This window comes from Periplaneta americana, chromosome 3 (genome assembly GCF_040183065.1).
Source record: "Periplaneta americana isolate PAMFEO1 chromosome 3, P.americana_PAMFEO1_priV1, whole genome shotgun sequence".
In the NCBI taxonomy this organism is placed as follows: Eukaryota; Metazoa; Arthropoda; class Insecta; order Blattodea; family Blattidae; genus Periplaneta; species Periplaneta americana.
In genome coordinates, this window is record NC_091119.1 from 32,365,502 (window position 1) to 32,384,831 (window position 19,330).

General features: G+C 34.5%; 1 protein-coding gene across 2 annotated transcripts in view; it reads left to right on the forward strand.

Annotated features, from left to right (window-relative positions):
* The window catches only part of fusl (fuseless), a 171,702-nt gene extending 152,996 nt beyond the window's left edge, over nucleotides 1-18,706 (forward strand). The window contains exons 4-6 of one of the 2 annotated variants that reach the window (XM_069820241.1): nucleotides 10,065-10,248; nucleotides 13,587-13,753; nucleotides 17,963-18,330. In XM_069820241.1, coding sequence (XP_069676342.1) covers nucleotides 10,065-10,248; nucleotides 13,587-13,753; nucleotides 17,963-18,184 — 573 coding nt within the window. In that variant the 3' untranslated portion in view covers nucleotides 18,185-18,330. Of the gene's footprint in view, nucleotides 1-10,064; nucleotides 10,249-13,586; nucleotides 13,754-17,962 lie in introns of both variants that reach the window. The other variant, XM_069820242.1, reaches the window with a different exon arrangement.
* The last annotated feature ends 624 nt before the right edge of the window (nucleotides 18,707-19,330 follow it).

Here is a 19,330-nt window from a genome sequence, read left to right on the forward strand (position 1 = left end):
TCAACACAAAAAAAATATATTGGAATTTGATATCTGAGCCGCAAACTGTCATAAAACTGCGTTCTAATCGTAAAGACAATGGGAAATTTAAAGAAAATTGAAATGTATGACAAATTTAGAGAACATTATGTCGTGACAAAGTTAAGACTAGACGTCTTAAATGAATGGAACGTGTTATGAAACCCACAGAGGGAAGAATGACTAAGAATTGTGGAAGAGAGGTCAAAAGGAAGATAATTAGGCAGTCTAAATTACCCAAGGTAATTTTCTAATCTAGAAGATGATCTCAAATTTCTTCAAATACGTAACCACAAGATTTACTGTTTAAATGGACTTAGTGGTTCAACACTGTGAAGTCACCAGCAAAAAAATTACGTCTTACAGGATGCCTGATGAGAAGGAATGTAAAGTACTTCAGTATAATGTAGTTTTTGTTAATCTACATCGATTTAACTTGATGTACCTATGTCCGAAATGTAACGGTAGGAAATGTATTGACGGACGAACTTTTAATTGGAGAGAGGCATTACAGACGAATTTCTACGTTCTAGAACATTCAAAATTCTGCAAAGATTCACAATTGACTATTATGAATGCTCACATTTAAATACATTTATTTTAACATTATTTCCGTTCTCGTTCTCGTTGTCGTTTCCGTTCCCGATTTATTGTGAACCAGCCTTAAATCTTCAATTCTCTCATTCCCAAATTATATTTATCGAGAATAATAATAATAATAATAATAATAATAATAATAATAATAACAACTTACAAACTTACTTACAAATGGCTTTTAAGGAACTCACAGGTTCATTGCTGCCCTCACATAAGCCCGCCCTTGGTCCCTATCCTGTGCAAGATTGATCCAGTCTCTATCATCATATCCTACCTTCCTCAAATCCACTTTAATATTATTAATATAATATTAATATAATTATTAATATAATAATAATAATAATAATAATAATAATAATCTATACTAATAATAAATCTGTAGCCGAAATTTTTCTGATAATTTTCGATTTTCCAAAAATAATTGGTCCTAACATATATAATTAACCACCCTGAAACCGAAAATCGCTTTTTTGAAATTTTTGTTTGTATGTCTGTCTGTCTGTCTGTCTGTATGTTTGTTACTTTTTCACGCGATAATGGTTGAACGGATTTCGATGAAAATTGAAATATAAATTAAGTTCGTTGTAACTTAGATTTTAGGCTATATGGAATTCAAAATACATGTATTTAAAAGGGGGGTTATAAGGGGGCCTGAATTAAATAAATCGAAATATCTCGCTTATTATTGATTTTTGTGAAAAATGTTACATAACAAAAGTTTCTTTAAAATAATTTGCGATAAGTTTTATTCCTTGAAAAATTTTGGTAGGACTGATATTTAATGAGATAATGAGTTTTAAAATTAAAATAACTGCCATCTAAGGCCGTGTAATGAATAAAAAACAAATGACTTCGTCTATAAGGGGCCTTGGAAAGCAACAATCGAAAGCTATGAAAGATAGCCTACAGAGAATGATTCTGTGTTTGTATGAAGTAATATCGGAAGCTAAATTAACCGATTTGTATAATTAATTATTATTTCACCATTGGAAAGTGTAGTTTCTCTAGATGGACATAATACTATAATGTTATTACAGTAAATTCTGATATAATACATAATATAATATAATATAATATAATATAATATAATATAATATAATATAATATAATATAATATAATATAATATAATATGTAATATTATATAATATAATTTAAGTTATTTGAAGGGTTCAGAACCATAGTGGGCCAAGCGCCATTTACTGAATACGTAGAAAACAAGGGTTAAAATTAAGTTATTACCATAATTCAATGGAAACCTATAACAAGTAAAATAAAATATACACATTAAATCTAAATGATGTCAATCTTCATTAAGCTATGGTTGCATGTAATAAAAATTAAGAAACATGTTAAAGGAATTGTCATTGCACCAATGAGTGGTCTCTGGACCAAAATGATCGCATTTTAATTATTTGGATGCAATTTAAATTAAGTAACATATTAAACGAATTATCCTTCTATCAAACACGAATGTTCCCGGGATCAAATGTCCTATTTTAATTATGTAATTACTTTATATTTATTTCTAACGGGTGCAGCGGAGCGCACGGGTACGGCTAGTAATAAATAAATTTACACTACAAATAAGTATTCATTAAAATATTATTGTGAAGAATTTCTTATTCGAAGAAAATTGGTGTAGGAATAATATATTAAAAGTCTCTTAAACAACATTCATCTTACCAGCTCTATTTAATAACAGAGAGAAGTAAGTTTCAAGAGTCTTTCACTTAAACCGGTCAGTACAGACGAAATCTTCTATGACACAAGAGGAACTGGTTGAGCATCTTAAAGGACGCTCTATCATAGAGACAATGACATAAGAGTTGCCCTTGGCACCAATCGTCCCAAACTGCTCATCATTAGACCAGGAAATTCAGTCAAGTTCCTTTATTTGATAATCGCCATATTACACCAGTGAGCGTGGTCAACTGTCTTGAAACTTAACGACCACGATTATTCCTTGAGTTTCTTTCCTACACAGAATAAATTACATGTAAGGACGAACACAAGAAACACCCAGTCCGTATGGAAGGGAGTGTGAGTGTATGTGTAGAGGAGTGAAAGGAAATCCTTCTGCGCGCAACACTAGGATGTAGAAGCGAGATTAATAAGAAACCAGATAGTTTTTCATCTCCGAAGATACTTCAAGAATGACTTAGACACATAACGGTCATCAGATATCACAGGTCATTTGCTTACACCAGCTTGACATTTAGACGGCCACCGACTAAGACAATAACGATTCTAGCCGCAACGAGTTCTTTACACAGGGACATCATTTTATTTTTACTAACATTTTTAATATTAACCTGGCTATACCTTTGGATCAACGCCGTTTCCTACCTCCTTCCACGACTGGAGTTCGATGATACTGGCGTAATATACAAACAAATCATTTTACTAGGTATAGGAGGGAAGAAAAGTAATTCATCCATTTACGTAAACTAGGAAATATCGTGATTTTGAGTTTGATCATTTTCATTAGGTTTTTGTGTAATCAAAATACAGTACAGTATTAACAATGAGCATTTTTACTTACGAACTGAGCTATTCATTCGGACGTATTCATTATGCAGTGTATATTATACTGTCTACAGCACTATAGCGTACAATATAGAGAATGAAGTTTAATTGAAAAATAATCATAATATGGATATTTAAACACATTTTTGAAAATGGTGTCCGTTCATTTCGAGACAGACTTCAGTTCTAATGTGCATATTATCGCACTATAGACTGTTGTACCTAATCCCAATTACTAGGCTCGTACTTCGATCAGTAACTCATGTTGAAATAATTCTGTACCTACTCTATAAAAGAGTACCTTACGTACTGTGAATTCAATCTTCACTTCTGCCCGATCCGAAAAGATAAAATTACTCAGACATACTATCTACTGTCCGTGAAAGTGGTTATGTCGTAGGGTCGTAGAAAGGGAAGAAATCACGTGACAGTTAATTACTCAACGAGGCCCTTTTATTTAAGTTATTTTAAACAGTTGTATAATATTACGTAGACGTCCAATTCCTAACAGAAATTAATGTTCTCAGAAAAGAGCTAAGACAGCCCAGCCACTAGCTGGCGAATAAAAGCTGGTGGGGGAAACCGGGATACGACAAAGGCAAATGGACGACAGTACCTGTGCGAAAATGATTCAATATTGAAAGCTCTTTCGTCACTGGAAAACGCGAACATGTTTTTGGAGCGTACTGTTCACTATGACCGTAAGGCTACTATGACTGTATATGCGGTCTTGGATCTGTGTGGAGGACGGTTGAACTTCATTGGTAGAAGGGGTGGGAGTTAAGTACATTCAGAAACTCAGGTACAATAAAAATTGAAGTAAAAATAAAATGATGTCCCTGTATAATACCGGAAATACATCCGAATGTTAGCGAGTATCATCCATTTAACTTCTCTCTATATCACCGGTGCACGGTCTTCTATGTATCAATAAATGCACTTCATTCATTCATTCATTCCTTTAATCATTCAGTCAATCATTCATGCATTTCAATCAAGTCATTTCAAATAAGTGTTCCAACTTTCAGGCAGACACGATTAAAAGTGTGGAAGATATGAGCATTTTTTATTTTTTCAAGTTTTCTGCGCATGTCTACCCTTAATGACTCATTTATTCTTAGTCATTTTCATCGTATGTGTCCTTTCTTTCTCTTATTTTCAAAATTACACTATTCTTTCACAAATTTCACGTTTGGTATACAAAAACTCCAAGATTTTACTAGCGAAATTAACCATTAATATTGTAACTAATTGCCTCTCATTGAAGTTCTGGCTGATATTATATTATCAGGCAGTATATCTCATTTGACGATATGTGTCAGAGGAAAAACAATTTGTTTGTATATCATAGGCTGCTATGACACTGTCAAAGTTCTTTGACAAAGATCTTTTATAAAACATAATATATTATAAAATATATGACAGTGTAATGGGTGTTCTTTCATAAAAGTTCCTTTGATAAAAGATCTTTTATAAAATGTAAGTACATCTTGCTATCTTTGATAAAAGATTTCTATACCTTGGAACAAATATGGCGGAACGCAAATATAACTTGACTGTTGCTACCACAAAAATTCTGATATCGGAGTGTGAAGGAAATTAAATTTTGTAAATAAATAATTTGTATAATATAATATTAATATTATATAATAATGATAATATTTTATAATAATTTTTATGCTCGACCATGCCGAAATGTAGTAATTATACACCTGGTAGCAATCCTTTAATGCATGTCATTAAAGTACACCTATTCATTAAAGTTCAGGTTTTCGATTATTCTCTGATGTGCAATCGAAAGACAACGAGGGAAACGTCACGGAGGCTGGAAATCCAATACTGTCGCAGAAGGTTATGTTCTGTTACTATAATAATTAGCGTTAATTGTAAATAATATTCAAATAAATTCAATTTCTCATGTCGTTTTTCAATTCTAAATCAATTTCCAGGTTATATCAAAATTAGTTCACGTTACATTACATCAAGGTCAATGACATTATTGTTCCTTGGAAAAAATCAATACTTTCGCGTCTGCGCACATCTCACAATTCACGAGCTATGAACAAGGTCACTTCCGATCTTCTGTCAGATACAAATAAAATGAATACTTCTGAATAATTTCAAGTTAGAAATATGGTCGAGCATAAAAAGTCGTATGAAACTTGCCTATAATGGTAATTAAGACGCTCGTATGAAAATTATGAAACTCGCTTGCGCTCGTTTCATAAACAAATATACTCGCGTCTTAATTACTATCATTATAGGCTCGTTGCATAATGTACTAGTATAACTTACTTTTCAAGTCCTCGCATTGTAGCTCTTTCAATAAGTTCTGATGGATACCTCTCTTATCACGTTTTGCAGTCCACGGTTTAACCCACAGGCGTTTCGTTTTCTGTTTCTTTTTCAGTAACATGCATATTGTAATAATTGAACTAACTGTAGCTAAACAAGCATAATACTATTCTTCATTCATGGTGTTATAAACTTAACGCGTAAATATTAGTATCAACAAATCATAAACTTAATGCCTAAATATTAGTATCAACAAATCATAAACTTAATGCCTAAATATTAGTATCAACAAATCATAAACTTAACGCGTAAATATTAGTACCAACAAATCATAAACTTAACGCGTAAATATTAGTATCAACAAATCATAAACTTAATGCCTAAATATTAGTATCAACAAATCATAAACTTAACGCGTAAATATTAGTATCAACAAATCATAAACTTAACGCGTAAATATTAGTATCAACAAATCATAAACTTAACCAGTAAATATTAGTATCAACAAATCATAAACTTAACCAGTAAATATTAGTATCAACAAATCATAAACTTAACGCGTAAATATTAGTATCAACAAATCATAAACTTAACCAGTAAATATTAGTATCAACAAATCATAAACTTAACGCGTAAATATTAGTATCAACAAATCATAAACTTAACGCGTAAATATTAGTATCAACAAATCATAAACTTAACGCGTAAATATTAGTATCAACAAATCATAAACTTAACCAGTAAATATTAGTATCAACAAATCATAAACTTAACGCGTAAATATTAGTATCAACAAATCATAAACTTAACGCGTAAATATTAGTATCAACAAATCATAAACTTAACGCGTAAATATTAGTATCAACAAATCATAAACTTAACCAGTAAATATTAGTATCAACAAATCATAAACTTAACGCGTAAATATTAGTATCAACAAATCATAAACTTAACGCGTAAATATTAGTATCAACAAATCATAAACTTAACGCCTAAATATTAGTATCAACAAATCATAAACTTAACGCGTAAATATTAGTATCAACAAATCATAAACTTAACGCCTAAATATTAGTATCAACAAATCATAAACTTAACGCGTAAATATTAGTATCAACAAATCATAAACTTAACGCCTAAATATTAGTATCAACAAATCATAAACTTAACGCGTAAATATTAGTATCAACAAATCATAAACTTAACGCGTAAATATTAGTATCAACAAATCATAAACTTAACGCGTAAATATTAGTATCAACAAATCATAAACTTAACGCCTAAATATTAGTATCAACAAATCATAAACTTAACGCGTAAATATTAGTATCAACAAATCATAAACTTAACCCGTAAATATTAGTATCAACAAATCATAAACTTAACGCGTAAATATTAGTATCAACAAATCATAAACTTAACCCGTAAATATTAGTATCAACAAATCATAAACTTAACGCGTAAATATTAGTATCAACAAATCATAAACTTAACGCGTAAATATTAGTATCAACAAATCATAAACTTAACCCGTAAATATTAGTATCAACAAATCATAAAATTAACGCGTAAATATTAGTATCAACAAATCATAAACTTAACCCGTAAATATTAGTATCAACAAATCATAAACTTAACCCGTAAATATTAGTATCAACAAATCATAAACTTAACGCGTAAATATTAGTATCAACAAATCATAAACTTAACCCGTAAATATTAGTATCAACAAATCCTCGGAACACGTATTAACTGTTGTGAAACAAGTTTTAGATGAGCTTTTGTTCCTAATTTTAGGTTATCTTTGATAAAAGATTTTATGTAGTGTAATATACCCCAAATCCTATCTTTTATCAAAGATCTTTGTTGAAGCATTATATTCTTTGTCAAAGAACTTTGATAGTGTAATAGCAGCCTTACATCTGAAGTCTGACTAGTGTAATACTGTATGTTAATAATCAGCGATGTATGAAAGAAACTTGCCATTCTACCCGATTATCTCCTGGCTTTGTTGCCTCGTGAGTGATACTCTATTGGTGTCACTTATGAGGTTCGAACCTGTCTTCGGACAGTTGACTAAAAAAAACATTGCGACTAAATAAGATCAACGAGATATTTTTAAAAAATCGTTTTACATTTTCAATTTTTGTTTCTGATTAAATTAATCTTTAAACATTTTTAGAACGACCCGCATTCCTAAGTAAAGGATGTCGCACTTTCCGGGTACTAAGCACGCCAGGATATATGTCACTCTTTATAAGGTAAAAGATCTGAAAGATTTACAGTGGTTTTTACTCCCATATGTTCTGTGTTTTTGTTGTAACTTTCTAGGTTGTGTTTTGTTTCCAGAATAAATATAATTTGCCTTATTAAGTAAAGTGGGCTTGAGAAACATTGAATCAAATTATAGCAGTGGTTAGTGCTCTATTAAAGCGTGTCGAGGAGTACATCCTTGAGAGATGTCGAGTGAATCACCCGTTCACGTCAGACTGGAGTGTGGGCATAAAGAGACCGTTCGTTTGCCCGTCACGTTCCTGAAGGATGTAGGGCGACATTCAGCCATCACAAATCTTCCGAAAGAACTGACTTAACGTTTTTTTAGTGGGTTATTTTACGACGCTTTATCAACAGCTTAGGTTATTTAGCGTCTGAATGAGGTGAAGGTGATAATGCCGGTGAAATGAGTCCGGGGTCCAGCACCGAAAGTTACCCAGCATTTGCTCGTATTGGGTTGAGGGAAAACCACGGAAAAACCTCAACCAGATAACTTGCCCCGACAGGGAATCGAACCCGGGCCACCTGGTTTCACGGCCAGACATGCTAACCGTTACTCCACAGGCGTGGATTGCCTTAACGTCCAGAGTTGGCGAAAAGAATCAATTTATTTAATAGATTTACTTCTACTGGCAGAGTTAAGGCCATAAGGCCTTCTCTTCCATTTAACCAGTATAAGAACAATAGCAGTCCATATCTGTGGAGTAACAGCATGGATGCAGACTTTACCATTGCGCTGTACACTAAATACCCAAAGAATACAATCCCAATTATCTAACCTTTTGCTTTATTTTCTCTCTCTCTCTGGTTATATTTTAATTGGATAGTGTAAAATAGATCGTCTCTTTTATCTTCCTGTTGGCTCCGGTAAGAATTTTCAGTGGAAGACGCTTTGAGGAATAAAAATTTAAATATTTTATTTTAAATTGGATTAGTTTGAGAATAGGGATGAGAGTGGGGGGGGGGGGCGTATAGGTAACTAAGTATGGACACTTCGCGTCGGTACCTTTGATACAGCCGGACTAATTTCAATGACCTTCAAACCACCTAGAGCGTGAGATTCTGCTTTTTCCCTAGAGTTGGCGCTGACATTACACAAGCTAGCATCGACACAGCGGGAATACAACACATACAATTAATACATCTAGGTACATTATGTACTCAAATAAAATTAATTGGATCCATAAAATAATAAATTCGTCATTAACTGTAATGTCTAGACTCTAGAGTTCCTTTATAATGAGAGCTGAGACGTTGACCTCATCAACAATTAAAATATGTAATGATTTGATAGCACTAAAAATGGAAAAACAGAACTCTTATGAGAAGTAAAACCATATACCTATATTATATTATATACAAATATTAAACGAATTTGATACATAATTTTATAATGTATTACATTATTTTATAATATAATTTATTATAGCTGAAATATAAAAATTATTATTACAACTAGTATGTCACTGAGAAATAAGGAAAAACTGTTAACTTGAATTCATTTGAAGTAAAACGTTACTGGATTATGCAGTAAGGTAGGCGATGTTTGGATCCTGTGTCTCAACTCTATACTCAATTATTATCTTAGCGTATGCTCGATTACACTAACCTCTAGCGCTTGAAAGTGGAACTAAACGCTGGCGCACAGAGAAACAAAACACAGGAAAATTCGCTCATTGTCCATTCTTTATAATCCCTATTCGCTGGGAATACTTTCTACATAATTTAACATTTTCGTCACCAGGTGTGCTGCTAAATGCATGGAGTAATTAGTTTTTATTTTCGCTACTTGGTGCGCTGCTAGATGTAATAAGTTCTCCACCGTCCAACAGGTGGCAGCAAGATCAATTTCTACATTAGCACCTCTAGCATCTGTTAAGGGAAACTCAGTAAGTTTCGCATCCTATTACATATTTATCCATGGTAACGGTTTGAGCGTCTAACCGCAAAACCAAGTGGCCCTAGTTTGAATCCCGATCGGGGTAAGTTACCTGGTTGAGATTCTTCCGGGGTTTTCCCTCAACCCAGTATGAGCAAATGCTGGCTAAATATCGCCGCTGAACTCCGGACTCATTTCACCGGCATTATCACCTTCATCTCATTCAGACGCTAAATAACCTGAGATGTTGATAAAGCATCGTAAAATAACCTACTAAAAATAGACCAGAATGCACTTTGGTTTTAATTTGTGGAACTAGCTCACTGGTGTTACATTTTTGTACCGTAGAAAGCCCGAAATAACACGTATATGTCAAATTACAATAAAATATTGCAGTAAACTCATTAACTACGATTGTTTATGTGAAAAGGACCTTACCGGAGATGAACTACAGGCGTTGTGTTTGTTTTGCAGGCCCTGGGCTATGCCATCGTGGTGCTCACGTTCAGCTTGCAGACTCCTCTGAAGGGGCTGTGTGGTCGCCTCGAAGGCTTCTGGAGGGTGTGTGTGGTCGACGTGTACCTCTTTTTCTCCTTCTGCGGCACCGTCAACGTTTGGAGGGGGATATGGATGCTACTCAACATTTATTTCCTGCCAGGTAAACACTCACAGCTCTATTGAGGTACGTTATTCAAAATACAAAGACGAGCACGTTGACAGAGTGATCAGTTCAAGCTTCACGGATTCAAACATGGCTGGGACCATCATAAGAATCCTTAGCACGTAATTTCTCAAGAGGAAAGTTCAGTAAATCCGACAGACCGAACCCATGGATAAATATATAATAGGATGCGAAACTGTGGTCAGCACCAACTGGCGGCGGGGGGCTGAAATAAGATGATCAACGCCCAACGTCGTAGGTGGCGAACATTAGAACTACGTGTTGGATACATTACCCAGAGTTCTCTATTTATCCGTTCGAGATATTGCTCGAAAAGACAATGTTGGCAGACAGAAACTTGCTAATAAGTGAACATAAAGTGATACTACGTGTGTATAAGCAGTGTATGTTAAACAGTGATGTTTATGGACGTTGTAAAAATAGTGTTGTTGAATGTATTGTAAAGTAATAGTAATATAATAAATTGAACTATCTAAGTAGTTCTTGCAGACTTTTCCATTGCGCTGTACAATAAATATCCAAAGAATACAATCCCAATTATCTAACCTTTTGCTTTATTTTTTGTCTCTGTCTGGTTATATTTTAATTGGGTAGTATAAAATAGATCGTCTCTTTTATCTTCCTGTTGGCTCCGGTAAGAATTTTCAGTAGAAGATGCTGTGAGGAATAAAAATGTAAATGTTTTATTTTAAATTGGGTTAGTTTTGAATATCGATGAGGTGGGAGGGAATACTTTCTGCACAGTTTAACATTTTCGTCACCAGGTGCGCTGCTAAATGCATGGAGTAATTAGTTACTCTTTTCGCTCCTGGGTGCGCTGCTAGATGTAATAACGCCCCTCCTCCCAACAGGTGGCAGCAAGATCAATTTCTACAACAGCGCCTCTAGTATGTGTTACGGGAAACTCAGTAAATTTCGCATCCTATTACATATTCATCCATGCCGAAGCAGTGAGTGTTAATGTTCCCAGACAGGATATGACCCGCTCCGTCGCTCTCTTCCTCTGCCCGCCATAGGAAAGATCAATTTAAATTTAATTATTTTAGATTATGAAATATGGAAAACAGGAATATTACATTGGACCATAATAAGGCCAGTTGTCACCTACGCTTGTGAAACTTGGGTATTGAAAGAATCAATCAAACGAAAAGTGTTAATTTTTGAAAGGAGGATTTTAAGAAGAATCTTTGGACCCTCCAAGGATAGAGATGGCTACTGAAGAATAAAGACTAACAAAGAACTAAATGATTTAATATACAATCAAAATAGTAATAAATTTCATCAGGGCTGTGAGGTTATGTTGGTTTGGCCATGTTAAAAGAACGGAAGACCAGAGGCTAGTGAAAGGTATATATAATGGAAACCCCTGGGAACTAGAGCAGCGGATAGACCGAAAAGCCGCTGGGAAGATGATATTGTGAATGATTTGAGGAAGCTATGAATCACGGATTGGATGATGGTCGTACAGAATAGAAATTCTTGGAAAAAAAATTGTTGAGAACGTCAAGACATTCAATTTTGAAGTTGTTATGCCTTGAGAAGAAGAAGAAGAAGAATAAGAAGAAGAAGAAGAAGCAGAAGAAGAAGAGCGGAAAACAGGAATAATAATATTTAATTGCTAAGTTGTAAACTGGTACCTATGTGCGGGACTGAAAATAGTTTGGGATACTGACATTGAAAAGTCACATTAAGTACAAATCAAATTATGGCTTTTTTATGTAGATCGTCAGAATAATCAGCATAAAAAGTATGTGTGCCAATTTATCTTTCGGACGTATAAAGATGGAGATAAAAAGTTAATTGAATATGTATGTAACGCAATATAATTAGTTCTATATAAAATATCCGATAAAAATTTAAAAAATCCAATGAAATACACGAAATTCCTGAGAAAAATAAATTAGAGAGTACTGACAATAAACAGAAAATCCTGACATGAACTTCAGAAATAAGGCTATGGACTAAAGAGAACCACTGATGCTGCTGATGACGACGACGACGACGACGATGATGATGATGATGACGCAATGTTATATTCACAAAATTAGTTCAAATTTTATTTAATTACAAAGTTCTGGTCTATCGTGTCTTCACCCGGTCGAAATTCAGTCTGATATTCATCTAGAATCGTTTCAGTATATTTGCTGATATTTGTTTACATTAATTTCGACGACCAACATAGGCACGGAGCATTTGATTTGTGTTGTGGAATGTTGCCGTACGCAACCAATAATAACAAATACCCTGCGTACGACTTGGCCACGGAAAACACAGTTCGAAAGAGGTTATGGTAGCACACAGATCGTACAGACCGCCATCTGTTGCTACGACGTTCAAGTTATACCGTACACGTTCTCAAGTTCAGATTGAACGCCTTGATTAATAGGCAACTTCTCTGACATAAAAAGCTGAAACTCGCTTCAAATCGCTGACCCATCAACAGTGACGTCATGACACACTTTGAAATGAACACCCAGTATAACAAATGAAGATCGCAAAGCATATTTTATAGTAAAGAATTTCCAGTTTGAAATGTTGGCAAACAAAGAAACAAATGGTAAGGAGGTGATAAAAACAGAAGAAAATATATAAAGTTTAGAAGAAATAAAGTAGTCTAATACAATAAAATAGATATTAATTTACTTACTAAAATTCTATTTCGCTAATGTTACCTTCACGAAAATTTTCAGTCGACTATCTATGCGGGGAACAAATTACGACCGCAAAATGTGTTTCATAGTTCCGTAAAACGTTTGCAGTTTGAAATGCTGACAAACAAAGAAAGGTAATGATAAAAACAAACAAATGCTAGGGAAGTGATAAAATTAAACAAATGCTAGAGACACGATAAAACTGTGCAATAAGCAGCCATGATTGGTTGAAAGACGTCCTTTCGTACCGTTTCATTGGTGAAAAATAGTATGACGTAGTAAAAGTGTAATAGTCAAGAGTCCACGCCTTTGGAGTAGCGGTTAGCACGTCTAGCCGCGGGTTCGATTCCCGGTTGGAGCAAGTTACCTGGTTGAGGTTTTTTTCGGGGTTTTCCCTCAACCCAGTATGAGCAAATGCTGGGTAACTTTCGGTGTTGGACCCCGGACTCATTTCACCGGCATTATCACTTTCATCTCATTCACGCTAAATAACCTAAGCGTTTTAAAATAATCTACTAAAATTTACTAAAATAGTCAAGATAAAACGACAGATACTGCACTGTGCTCAAAGTGAAGAAAATCTTGTGCCAAGATTGTTCATGACAGACAATCATAACAGATATTGCAAGAGCTAAATGTTCATTAAAATGCGCTTGTCCACAGGTAATCCTGCAGCAAGCTACTGGATAACCCACGCTGGCTGTCTTCTAATTCTGGTTCTCATCAACTGTTCCAACTCCATTCTGGTGCGCGGAGTGTACATAGACGCGGAAGAAGAGGGTGGAAAGTGTGCTGTCTTCCCATGTTACTATCTCAGACTATTCTTCCAGGTAAGAATGGTCATTGGACCATGTCGCCGAATAGGCCTATACGTTTCTAAGCAACATCCTGACTCCACTTTCGTTGTTATTCTATCGACAAGACGTACTTTCTCAAGTATTAGCATTAAAGACCACTTTAATAAATTGTACCTTCACCTTTTTTACATGTTGGGAAACATATTTCCCAAACAACTTGGCTAAAACAATTGAGTATTACATAAATCTTCAGGACAGGTCTTTCGTTGCCGTTGTGTGGTCCAAAGGTCCGTGTGTGGACGAGGATTTATTCCAATTCGATAGAACTGACTATTTGACTCTTAATTTGTGATTATCCTGTGATGTCTCTGCGGCTGTCTTTCGTCACGCAGACTCCACGACTAGGGACACCTACAATGTGAATTTGTCTATAGAACGTTCGGTGTTTAGAAAATGAAATTGTGTACATAGGCGTCTTCGTAGAGGACATTCTTCCTCATTATAATATAACTAAAATAAGTTACTTGCGTTTTTTCAAAAGTATATAACATAAAAATAAATTTAAATATTGAAACTAAGCATTACTTCAAATATAAACGCTTTATACAGGGTGTTAATGAATTCATGTTACAAAGTTTCAGGGTAGGAAGTAGGTGCTATAAGGATCATATTTTGCTAATAAACCTACAGCATGGGTAGATTACCCATTGCGCACGACATTTGACGTCACTAGTTTTGTCTCAAATTGCCTGTCATTTTGTAGAGGCTAACAAATCTTGTAACTGATATGTGGCAAGGAAAGAGAAACTTCAGGCGATCCAAGAAACGATAGACTGATACCATAAAATGCCATATGGCTAAAGATTTGGAGAGGTAATACTAATAGTGGACAATCTGCAACATTCGCAGAGTTTTGGAGATTAAAATCACATATTTAGATCTGCTTCTGGAGAAACTGGACGTAATCTTCGTTTATATTAAATATTTTGTCGAGATGAAGGGCAGCTAGTAGTAGTAGTAGTAGTAGTAGTAGTAGTAGTAGTAGTAGTAGTAGTAGTAGTAGTAGTGGTGGTGGAAGAGATGGGTTTGGAAGTAAATCCCGAAAAAAGTATATGATTATGTCTCGTGACGAGAATATTGTACGAAATAGAAATACAAAAATTGGAAATTTATCTTTTGAAGAGGTGGAGAAGTTCAAATATCTTGGAGCAACAGTAACAAATATAAATGATACTCGGGAGGAAATTAAACACAGAATAAATATGGGAAATGCCTGTTATTATTCGGTTGAGAAGCTTTTTATCATCCAGTCTGCTGTCAAGAAATCTGAAAGTTAGAATTTATAAAACAGTTATATTACCGGTTGTTCTTTATGGTTGTGAAACTTGGACCCTCACTTTGAGAGAAGAACATAGGTTAAGGGTGTTTGAGAATAAGGTGCTTAGGAAAATATTTGGGGCTAAGAGGGATGAAGTTACACAATACAGAACTGCACGCATTGTATTCTTCACCTGACATAATTAGGAACATTAAATCCAGACATTTGAGATGGGAAGAGCATGTAGCACGTATGGGCGAATCGAGAAATGCATATAGAGTGTTAGTTGGGAGACCGGAGGGTAAAATACCTTTAGGGAGGCCGAGACGTAGATGGGAAGATAATATTAAAATGGATTTGAGGGAGGTGGGATATTATGATACAGAATGAATTAATCTTGCTCAGGATAGGGACCAATGGCGGGCTTATGTGAGGGCGGCAATGAACCTCCGGGTTTCTTAAAAGCCAGTAAGTAAGTAAGTGGTGGTGGTGGTGGTGGTGGTGGTGGTGGTGGTGGTGGTGGTGGTGGTGGTGGTGGTGGTGGTGGTGATAGTCTGCTGGGTATCTAGCGGAGTGATTCACTCATTAAAGCTATTGAAACACTTTCTTCCTGATAAACTAAAATTAACTTGTAAAACACTCGTGATGCCACACTTCGACTACTGCGATGTTATATTAAGTAACCTAAATGCAAATTTGGGCAGCAGGCTACAACGTGTGCATAATGCGTGCGTCCGTTATATTTGTAATATTCGTATGATCATGTTTCCCCGTCTTTCCAAGCTCTGTCTTGGCTAAGGCTAAGCGATCTTATACCAAATTCTGCGCACCGCTACCCCAATCTATTTGGCTTCTCGTTTTAAAAATTTATCTGCATATCATCAGCTAAGTACCAGGTCCCATCATAACAATTTACTCATTATAACTTACCCTACGACAAGACATCTTTATATTCTTCATCCTATACAGTTTCAGTTGCTAGAAATTGGAACTCGCTTCCGAGTGATGTAAGGGGTTGTTGGACAATAACTTCATTTAGGTCAAAATTACATAAATTCTTGCTTAACAGATTAATTACTGATTAATATTTGTTACTTATAATGAAACTAACATCTGCCTATTCTTATTATTATCTCTACTATTAATTTCTCTAAATAGAATATAAAACCTCTAATGGCAAAATCTCACTACATTAATATTATTTTCATTATATCAATATATTTTAGATTTTTATTGTGCTCCTTATAACATAGTTCTAGTAAAATTCTATTGAACTAATTTTCATCATTTAACCAACTGGCTATCTCAACTTAATTATAATTCTTTACATATTGCATATAGACTGAATTGAATTACATTAGCTCATAAATAAAGTTATTATTTTTTCTTATAGGTTTTATATCAAGTTAAATAAAAATGTGCTAGTCGTTAAAACTAGAGCTGGGGACGGAGCGAGTAGAACTGTTGAGTTACTCGGTTCTATCGGTTTCTGTGCTTGGCAGCGGAGCACCGAAGTTATCGGTTAACCGTAGCCGTTACCGGTCAGTTCAAACAGAGTTCACGTGTTTTACTTAATTCTAGCAGACAACAACGTAGGTACTGTTGTATTTAAATATTTTCTGCTGCAGGACAAATTATTTCCTTATCCCCAAGGCGGGCTGAGACCTCTAGTATTGAAGAGGAGTTCATCCTATTATATGACCTGTCAAGTGAGCCTAATGAACACTGACAGCCTGAACATATTACTGTACATAATAATAATAATAATAATAATAATAATAATAATAATAATAATAATAATATTATTATTATTATTATTATTATTATTACTATTATTATTATTATTTATTATTACTATTATTATTATTATTATTAGAGTGTTTAATTAATATTAAAATGTTAAAAAAGGAAGTGCATTATGTTTTTCTTCTATTTGTGTTTATTGGAATTGTGTTACCTCATCAGTCATCATTTTATTTGTATTTATTTCTACGAATTATGTTACCTAATTAATTTAATTTATCAATAATATTACTCTTCACCAAAGAGAATATCGTTGTATTGAAGGCTAGTAATATAAAATAAATAAACATCATGTTCTTCAGTTTAAGATTCCACGTTTTATTGATTATTTTATCCACTTTCCGTAATAGTAAATAATTCTGTGTGTTATTTTTAAGTGTTTTAAGGCAGTGCTTCATGGAGGCCGTTTCTTTCTATCTTCTTTTTACTTAGCTACAGCGTTTAACGTTTACCTCACATGTTAATTTATTAGCTGTTAGTATTTTAAATTATTTTATCAATTTTATTTCGTCTGCCATATATAACAACACTGAAAGTTAAATAGGCCTTTCATACAAAATAACTCCGCAAATAGTTGTAATCCACCAAATGAAATTTCCAACCGCCATTTTGTAATGAAGAGAAGCACTTTCTTCTCGTCAATTGGCAAAGCGAAAGCGCTTTACTGCAACGCTTTTAAAACACGCTTGGTTTCACTTTCAAAGTACGTTCTAAAATCGACTCAATCTATCTAAATTTTAAATCTACCGCCACAAATTTGTACTCTGTACTGTACTCGGTTCAACCGAGTAATGACGTCACAGTAACTGCTCCGAACCGAACCGCTCCGTCCACAGCCCTAGTTAAAACTTAACTGAAGAATATTGCTGGAGAATTTTTAGTGTATTGTAAATATGCATAACTTAAATATGCATGTCACTGTTGTATTGATTAAGGCTGGTTGAACAGAAGAGAAAGCCTTATGGCCTTAACTCAGCCAGCGAAAATAAAACATTCTATTCATTGTATTCTAAACTAGATTCTTTAAATTTAAAGTATGAGTGATCTTGAAAAAAAAAACATGATAGCTTAATTTAACATATCAGGTGCTGATACAAACACCCATTTTTATTTCATTTCAGAACAAGAGAAAGGAGAAGCTACAGCAGTTACAAATCCAGCAGCAACAGCAGCAAAAGGCGCCACTCGTAGCCACATCGGCAAAGAGAAAAAGCGACGGTGACAAACACCTACCTGGAAGTGTCGTGCTAGACATCCAGCCGAACAGCGCCAACCACGTGCAGGCGCCCCTCATGGGGATACCTCTTGAAACTCTGCAAGACATCCCCGAATCACTGCTATAGGACTTTCGCTGGTTACGAAGTCTAGACTTGTAAGTGTGGGACCACGACGCGATAGAAACTCGCTCTACCTGAAAGACACAGAATCAGAAACATCCATGTTTAGAAGGTGACTCAATTTAACCCAACGACTTATGAGCTTTTAAGGTAAGCGTTCACAACATCGTATCGCACTCCTCGTACGAATCGCACGCAACGGATATTTTAAGTGCAGTGCGTTCACTGTAACGGCTTCACCTCATCGGATTCCCCTAACAGCTGTTTAAAACATGACGTCGTACGATATTGACATTACTGAAAGCAAAGGAGTTGAGGTTAGGTCTATTAATTATACTGATTTCGCTGTAAGAAAAATCATAATGTAAACACAAGCATGTGGCTGTCATACCCGTGATTGGCTCACAGTCGAAACACTCACACGACGCAGGAAAATATAGTCCGTATTTGGAAACTATCATCTTGTATTATTTGAAAATAAAAAATGAATTCTAGTTGTTAAATACAATGAAACATATAACTTCACTCATATGTAAAACGATAATATATATAAAAAAAAACTACTTTTATATTTTGTTATGTACTATGAACGCGGATGAATACAAACAGTAATACCGAAGTAGTCTGTTCTTGTAACAAGCTGGCGTCACTTGAGTCCATAATTATCCACGTAAGCACGTGGTACTGAAGTATAGCTTCTGCATCCTCGGTGTGTGTGGTTATTAAACATTAGAGTGGAAACCCTTTCAAAAGCGGAGGAAAACAAATAGTCTTAAATGTATATAATAAGTTAAGTGAGTTTTGATTAGAGTAATTATAAAGTAAATGTTTCCTAAGCAAATTAATGCATAGTAGTGAGGTTAGGTCTACTTGACGAGTAACGAGAAATGTTTAACATGAAACAGAATGTACAACAGTAGGTGGGGGAACATGTACTGAGAATCTATGGCGCCAAACAGTGGCCAATGAAGCCTCACTTCAGTCACGTGCTATTGTTTATATTAGGATTTTTCTTACAGCGAAAAAAATATACGTCTGTTAGCGAATAAGAATTTGTAATTGCTTCATGCGTCTTAATTGAAGAGGAAGAAACGAAAGAAATAATGGTTACATAATATATTTGCAAGAAATGACTTGATTACTGTAATGGGA